Source organism: Mandrillus leucophaeus, unplaced genomic scaffold (assembly GCF_000951045.1).
Source record: "Mandrillus leucophaeus isolate KB7577 unplaced genomic scaffold, Mleu.le_1.0 Scaffold101, whole genome shotgun sequence".
Classification (NCBI taxonomy): Eukaryota; Metazoa; Chordata; class Mammalia; order Primates; family Cercopithecidae; genus Mandrillus; species Mandrillus leucophaeus.
In genome coordinates, this window is record NW_012098210.1 from 1,559,168 (window position 1) to 1,567,358 (window position 8,191).

General features: G+C 55.6%; 1 protein-coding gene across 1 annotated transcript; it reads right to left on the minus strand.

Moving 5' to 3' along the window:
* Positions 1 to 1,879: 1,879 nt before the first annotated feature.
* On the minus strand, positions 1,880 to 6,827 carry CPXM1 (carboxypeptidase X (M14 family), member 1). The gene is made up of 13 exons (XM_011974619.1): positions 6,513 to 6,827; positions 6,215 to 6,324; positions 5,939 to 6,078; positions 5,755 to 5,845; positions 4,984 to 5,134; positions 4,798 to 4,886; positions 4,332 to 4,455; positions 4,052 to 4,248; positions 3,787 to 3,966; positions 3,404 to 3,701; positions 3,082 to 3,221; positions 2,348 to 2,450; positions 1,880 to 2,242 (listed from the first exon to the last, which is right to left on the minus strand). Exons 1-13 carry the CDS (start codon positions 6,754 to 6,756, stop codon positions 2,001 to 2,003), a joined length of 2,109 nt encoding a protein of 702 aa, XP_011830009.1. The 5' UTR covers positions 6,757 to 6,827; the 3' UTR covers positions 1,880 to 2,000.
* Between the last annotated feature and the right edge of the window lie 1,364 nt (positions 6,828 to 8,191).

The following is an 8,191-nucleotide window of genomic DNA, read 5'->3' on the forward strand; positions in this document are numbered from 1 at the left end:
AGAGTGGATTCTATCATCTACACTTAATAAGTCATATCCAGTGAAACCAAAATAGAATCCAAGCAACTGTAGAACAAACTCAAGAGTACAGTAACAAGAAATCCTAGACAAAAAAGCAGGCAAAGTTAAACTATGATGTTAGATGTGAGGATAGTGGTTACCCTTGACAGACGGGGGTATTGACTGGAAGGGTACACATGGGGAGAATTTTGGAATACTGTAGTATTGGGGATTTTTAAACCTGGGTTATGAGTGCCTGAGTGTGCTCTGTCTGTGTACATTTATATGGCTGTGAACGTATATGCACTTTTCATTATATATGATAAACTTCAAGGAATTAAAAATCTGTTTTTGAAAAATGACACTATATAAGTGGAGGTAAGGAAAAAAGGTGCAGGGAAATTTGGCACTAGATCCTTCATGGTGATTAATGGATACTCACTATGTGTGGGAGAGACAGAGACATCTCAAGAAACAGTGCGAGAGCCAAGTAGTAGGCAGAACTTACATGGCAAAAGGCTGCATGATGTCTTTATGCCAGATTTTGCCTATTAGTATTTGCCCCATTCCTGTCCCTGGAAGCTCTACTCTGAATGACAAGGGAGTTGGGAGGCTACATTTTGTAGGCTTCCTTGCCAGCTGAGTTACTATTAGACTTTGTCAGTGGACTTCATAGGTCAGGGACTAGAAAGTGGGAGGAAATGAGAAATTATCCTGTTTCTGGCTCTAGCCATGGCAGGTGATTGCTTGTGGTTGCAAGTAGTCACAAGTGATTACAAGCTCCAGCACCATCAGCAAATACAGGTTATAAACACCAGACCAAGGGTGCTATCCTGATTTCTGGGTAAAATTCCCTTCCTTTTTTTCATCCAGCTCTTTTTTGTTTATTTTATTGCCACCCAGGTTGGAGTACAATGGTGCCATCATGGCTCACTGCTGCCTCTGCAGCCTCCACCTCCCGGGCTCCAGTGATCCTCCCACCTCAGCCTCCCTCAGCCATGCGCCACTACACCTGGCTATGTTTCTTGTTTTTTATTTTTGTAGAGGTGGGGTCTTGCTATGTTATCCAGGCTGGTCTCAAACTCCTGGGCTCAAGCAATCCTCCCACCTCAGCCTCCCAAAGTGCTGGGATTATAGGTGTGAGCCACCACACCCGGCCTCATTCAGCTCTTCCAACACCTTCCTATCCAATTTCCAGCATTAAATTTCCCTCCACATTAAATGCCTAGAATGGGTCGTTTACCTGGCAAGACACAGACTGATACACAACTTCCCCTTCAGTCTGATAGAAACTCATCAAAGCCTATCAGCTATGAATAGTCTGAGAATGGCTGAAGCAAATTCAAGTGTTCTCAGCTGACCCACCTTTGGCCGACCCTCCTCCTTGGAGCCATCCCTATCCATACTCCACACCCTGCCCAACTCCCGCCTGAACTTCTAGAGCCACTACCTCTACTGCATCCTTGACTGCCGAGTCCTGTTGATCTGCAGTGCTGTATTTCACGTGTGCAGCTCCCCTGCACTCCCACGGCACCGGGCCTCCACCCTAGCATGCCTCATAATATACTGAACTGTCCTTTCCCTTGACTAGGAGCCCCAGGAGTTTGAGTGCAGGTACTGCTGATCCTGATTCCTTGCACACCTGGCAATGAGCAGGCGCTTACAGAATGCCTGGCAGCACCGTAATGGTACCTGTAGCAGAAGCTGATCAGCAGAAATGAGTTGCTCTGCCAGGTCCTTGGTTCAAGAAGAGCCCAGGTGGGATCCTCTTTTCACACAATGTGTCCAGAAGCCAACGGATGAGAGTGTGCAAGTGTGCAGAATAGGAACTGAGGCCCGTCCCAGGGGGAGGACCTGGGGCATAGAGACAACACAAAGATGAGCTAAGGTGCCCGGTAGCTTTAATGAGCACCTTTTCCTCACTTTGTCCCTCCCTCTCTACTCTTCCCCTTCCCGTCTTGACAGGTCCAGCCTGCCCTAGGGCTCTTAAACCACAGGTATCAATCCTTCTGTCCCCTTAGCCGCTCCAGGCGCCTGCGAAGGTCCGGGGGCACCTTGGCCCCAGCTGCCAGCAGCTCGCGCAGTCTCTGTTTGGGAGTCTTGGTGAGCACGAAATTGCAGGGGAAGGGGCCCTCTTCAAAGGTGACCCGACAGTTCCGTGTCACTGAATGGTAGCCCTCGGCACTGGCAGTCACCATGTAGTCCCCTGGGGTCAGCAGACGCCAATAATCCCCGCCCCACGCTGAGGAGAGTGAAAGACATGATCAGGACCCAATCAATGATCCTTTGCTTCTTCCTGGGCCTCCAGCCCTCCAGCCCCTTCCCTTGCCCTCCCAGTCAAACACACCCGTTGTCACATCATGGTTAATCCCATCCACGGCAATGACAGCATCAGCAATCCCCAGCTCCGTGTCCTTGTCCCGCACCACTCCTGCAATGCCCATGCGCACCTGTGTGGGAAAAGGTTATCAGAGCCCTTCCCCTTCTGCAGGAGAACGTGACATTTAGTTAACTTGCTGGCTCTGTTGCCCTGCAAACCTGATCAAAGTGGTAGGTCTACTATGTGCCTAGGTGACAATACTTCTGGGAAAAAAAAGAAATCTTGATTGATAAATCACATCTGGACTAAGAAAACGATAAATACCTGGTAAGAAGGCTTATCTATCCTTGGGCTTTCCCAGGTTATTAGGCTTGTCTTTGGTAGAAGCTTTGGAAGCTCTGCTTATGGAGCCATTACAAGGGTTATGAGCTCCATGGAACATGAAGCTTCTAAGCCAGGACAGCTCCTGCACCTGCCTCACATGAGTCTCTCCTGAGGACAGCTCTGGGGCAGCGCCATGGACCACCACCTAGACTGCAATGGAGCCTCCTCCCACCGGCTCTAACACGGTGCCACGCTGCCAGCCAACTGCACTTCCTGTCCCGTGTGCTTCCAAGACAATCTGATACCAAGCATGGCCCATGGCATCTTGTGAGTCTGAATGCTCAGCTGGACCTTAGAAGAACACCTGGTAGGAGCTGTAGGCTAAATGGACAGCAGGAGTGATTCAGGCAGGCTGGGGACTGGGACGCAGAGCCGACCTGCTCCAGGTAGGTGAGGAGGGCGTCTTTGTTGTTCTCCCACTCCTGGGGCAGTTCATTCTCATGAGGGAACTTGTCACAGGACAGCTCCACAGTGACCTCAAAGCAGTTGGTGTGTAGGTAGCTGAAGTCATTCATGCCTAAGGGTACCACAGACACTGGTGCCTAAGCAAGCAGGATGCAGTCCCATCTTCCCGCTACCCTCCCTTCTCTGAGGGACACTTCAGGGTGGGAACTGATGCCAGCACTGTACGCAACCGCAGGCTGTCTTATCCGGGCAGGGGCTACGGGGCCAGGGCTAACTCCACCCTCAGGCACATACTCCCGGGGACTGTGTGCCAGTCAGCCCCGTTGATGATGTTGCCGTGCACGGAGAAGTCCTGGCTGTGGCAGGGTCGGCGGCTGGTGTCCTGCATGGCCAGATTACTGCCAGCATAGACAGTGCTGAGCCAGCGAAACACAGCATCATCTGGTGTGGGTGTGAGTTCGCGGGCAGCCCACGGGGTGCGAGTCATGTCGAATGGGTAGGACACCACGAGCTCCCCGCCGTGGAGATTGGCACTTAGCACAAAGGGGATCCGCTTCATCCACTTGATTACTGCCCGTGTTTCAGGAGCCACCTGGATGGGGCAGGTCAGGAGGGGCAGGAGACAGAGACAAGGTCCGCCCCCCACAGCCCTCCACTGCTGCCTTAAGAATACTCACGGTGGCATTGGGCAGGGTGTAGTAAGTAGGCAATGGCAGGTGATGGTTGGGGACGATGTGGGGCACCTTCCCATCATCCTGTGCTTCCCACAGTGGTGTGTTGAGGTCAGCAAAATTATGGTTAAGGTCAATGCTCTGGTTGTTCCAGCGGCCCTCGGCCCAGCCCACCAGCTCTGAGCCCTGCCAGGGAAGGGGCTTGTTCAAGCCGAGCAGGTCCAGGCACCAGGGCAGAAGGACAGAGTGACCCTCGTGCTGGGTGGCCTACCCGGTGGTAGGCGATCTCATAGCCATCAGGGTTCATGGAGGGCAGCAGGTGAATGCGCATCTCAGTGAGCAGCCGGGTCACCCGTGGGTTCCCTCGCAGGAACTCATGGCACAGGAACTGCATCAGGAGCAGAAGCAACTCCCGCCCCAGGGCCTCATTCCCATGCATGCCGGCCACGTAACGTACCTCAGGCTCCCCTGGGGACACATGGGGGCTTGCAGCGGGCTCATGCCCGGGGCCCTGCCCTGTGCCTACCTCTCCCCACTCCCCTTGCCAGTACCCAGCTCATGCTCCCCAGGCTGGTCCGACATTTCCATCACATACAGCTTCAGGCCCTGGTAGCTCTTCCCAATGCTGTAGATGCGGGTGATGTTGGGGCATTGCTCGTGGACCTGCTTCATCAGCTGGTGGGCACAGTGTAGCATGGCATGAGGCATGGGAGGGGTACGCCCAGGGCAGATCACGTGTGCCATGGAAAGACTTAAAAAGTCAGCGAGGGCACAGAGGGGGCATCCCATCATGGCACAGGAGGGGAGCGGCAGCAGAGCCGGGAGGAAGGGGCAGGACAGGGGAGGCACCATAATAAGGGAAAGTGGGACAGAGCTTAGGGGTCCACAGGAGAGAAGGTTGAGACATCAGGAGGTGGCAGAGGCAAACAAGCACAGTCACAGCAGGTTATGCCCCGGTGGGAAGGGGACATGAGATGGGTGGGTCCTCCTTCCCAGGTCATAGGGGTTATATCTGACCTTCCTCATGGCCTTGTAATTGTGATGCCGAAAGTCTAGAGGGTCAGAGGATCCCGGTGCAGAGGCCTCAGGGAATAGGTCATTGGGGTCTGGTGGAGGTTGAGTTTATGGTAAAGGGTATGTCCACAGTGAAGGATGCACCCTGCATCCAGGCCCTGCCCAACCAGCCCTGGCCTGACTGCCCACCTGAGACTGGGCAGGCCAGGATCTCTGCCCGGAGGCAAGGTGTGCCTCCCTGGAGCCAGGTCTGGGGCAGCAGGCGAATGAAGCGGGCCACCTGGGGCTCCGGCAGGAGGTTCAGCACTGGAGTTTCTGGGTCTGAATTGGCAGGAAATACCTGGGGGCAGCCAAGTTCTCTGTTGTGGCTGCTCAAACCCCAGAAGCCTGACCCAGGACCCAGGGAACGAGCTCAGGCCTCCAAGCTCACTGTCTCCCCACCTTAGTGGGCTCAGCTAGAGACTTGTACTGTGCATCACAGACCCCGGCCCATAGCCCCTGCCAATGGGCAGCCCTAGGCAGCTCTGCTCTCTGGGTTGGACACAGTTCATTAGACCAGTTTGGCCACGTGACTCAGGGGAAACCAATCCTACAGCTGGCCAGGACTCCACATTGTAGCTGGGGTAAAAAGAGGTCCGTGAGACACGGAAGTCAGAACCACGAGGAGGCAAGAAGTGATGTGAACGAGTGGCCCTGCGCCAGAAGGGGCATGCCAGGAGGAAGCTGTACCATGAAGTAGCACCCACCCTGTGGTGGCATTATCTGGGGAGGATGTGGGCATGTCCTAAAGCAGCTGGCTCCCAATGGTGCCTGCTGTGTGCCACCCTCCTGACAACAAGCCCCACCCCCCTGGAAGCCCAAGCAGGCATCTATTCCTTGTCCTCAGAGGAGCCTCAGCCTAGCCTGGACTGGGTGCCCAACTCCCAGTATGGAGGGCCCAGTCGCAGTGGGGCCACTCACCGCATCCATCCCACTGCTGTGGTTCCTACTTCCCCACCAGGTCCGACTGTCATTGCTAAACTGGACCTTGTATGATGTGACCCAGTCATACCTGGCAGGAGAAGTGGAGAGAGACCATCAGTGCCCCCAGGACTCCCACCCCAGTCCTTCTGTGACCTCCTGACCTAGGGTTAGTCTGCCTCACCTCCAGACAGAGTTCCTGCCCTGTGTGATAACACCCGAGAAGCGGGTGGGGTGCCCAGCGTCCACCTGAAACCACGGATCAGTGTCCTGCTCCTCAGCACACCAGGCTCCATCATATAGATCGCCATCCTCCAGGCCTGACTGCAGACACAGTACATGGTGGTCAGGCTCAGGTGGACAGAGTGGGGCAGGCCAGGACAGACAGGAGGCAGGAGAGACGCTCCCAGGGGCTGCCTTCCCTACCCTGAGACCATGGCACTGAGCCAGGATTACTGACCTGAATGTTGAGCCGTCCTCGGTGTGGTCCAAGACCAAAGGACTGGCTGCTGGATGCCTCAAGCCGGCTATCTGAAACTCGCAGGGACTCTAGACCCAAAGGAGGACAGCCTGGGGCGGGGATAGAGCAGTGAGACAGGACCAGAGGGAGGGTAGCCAGGGAAGATGGGAAGCTGAGCCTAAGCTTGCTCCTGTGCTAGGCAAGCAAGGGGCATGCCGGTGCCCATGAGACCAAGAGCTGTGTTGGTAAAGTGCCCTAGGGGCTGCAAGTCTGGGCTGGGCCCCTGGAGAGGAAGTACCTGTTTCTTGTTTCTCAGCGGGGTTGAGGGTCCCTGCTGGAGTGGGGGTCACAAGGGGCCTGGCAGTCACCAGGGGGGTGGGGCGAGTTAGCTTCTTCCGCTTCTTCATAATGACCTTTTTCTTCTTGATGATTCGAATCCGGACATGCTGTTCTGAGGTCCCTTGGGGTCCGAGAGGCACAGCATGGGGAAAGGAAGAATGGTGAAACCCCGGATGGAAAGATCTGCCAGCCCAAGAAGACATGAGAGCCCACAGCAGGCCACACCGCCAGGATCTAACAGCCTTCACATGACATCAAAGGCCTGCAATCTGACCCCAACCTGCCTCTCCAGTCACTTCCTTGGCTCCTCCTTCTCCTCCCTGATGTGACTACATGCTTGGCCAGCCTCCCTCTGAACCTCTAATCCAATGGAGAGCTGCACCCAGCCTCTAGAAACTGTTTGGTTGCTCCAAAGAGCTGAGTCTGCCAGTTTACCTCCAGGTCTCTGCACTAGCTATCCCCTCCCCTGTAATGCTACCCCTCGCCTCTGATTTTTTTCACCTAATTCCCATTCTTCGTTTGCATCTCAGCCCAGATGCCTTTCCAAGGAGGCTTTCTTAGCTCCAGACTCAGCATCGTGCCCCAAAACCCCTGTGCCGCTTCCATTGTTGTGTCTGCCCTCTGGGTTCAGATGGCCTGTCCTGGAATCCATGTCTGCCTGGGTGCTGAGGTTTTCAGGGCTGGGCCTGCCCACCTGCCCACCAGCCTGCCCGCCTGCCCTTCAGCACAAGGCTCTGCACAGGGCAGGCGTTGGGGGTACCCATCGAAGCTCCACAGCTGCCTCCAGAACAGGCTGCTCATTTCTGCATCTGGTGCCCCTGTGCCTTTGCCCGCCGCTTCCTTCTCGGTCTGTCTGTCGGTCTGTCTGTCTGTCTGTCTCTCTCTCTCTCTCTCTCTCTCTCCAGACTCTCCTGACATCACCCTTCAAGGCCCACTTCCACTTGCCTCCTCTAGAAGCCCCTGAGTGCCATCCGCTTGCGCTCCTCCACTCCTATTCCACATCTGGAAAGCTGGGAAGTCAGGCTGCCTTCCTCTCCGGCTCTGCCCCATCCTCCCGGCAGCCTCAGCGAGGGGCTCTCCCTTCTTTCCTTTTGTTCTTTCTCTCCAGCCCTCGCCTTCAAACTCTCTCCTACACAGTCTTGCTCTACACCTTGAGAGCTTTTACCCCTCTGTCTCCCCTCCTGCCGGTTCTGGCCTGTTTCGTCTTTGGTGAAAGGGAAGTTTTGGGGCTTGGAAGAGGCAGCATCCCACTGGCGCCTGTCCTGGGACTGCTGACTAGGTCTGGCAGGGAACCGGGGCTGCCGAGTCAGCAGCCATTGCTCCCAGCAGGGAGTTGAGGGAGTGTGAGTGTGAGTGTGTGTGTGCACTGTTAGTGTGAGTGTGTATGTGTGTGTGCGCGCGCGCGTGCGTGTGTGCGTGTGTGAATGTGCATGTGAGTGTGAGTGCGCGTGTGGGTGCGAGTATGCGTGTGGGATGAGTGTGAGTGTACGTGTGTGGGGGTGTGAGTGTGCGTGTGCCCGCGTATGTTAGGGAAGGGTCGCCCGACGGGGCAGGGGAGCCGGGCAGTCGGCTTGCGGGGGAGCGGACCCGCGGTCGTGGAACTCACCGTTAGCCGTCTCCGCGGGCAGCTGTGCCAGG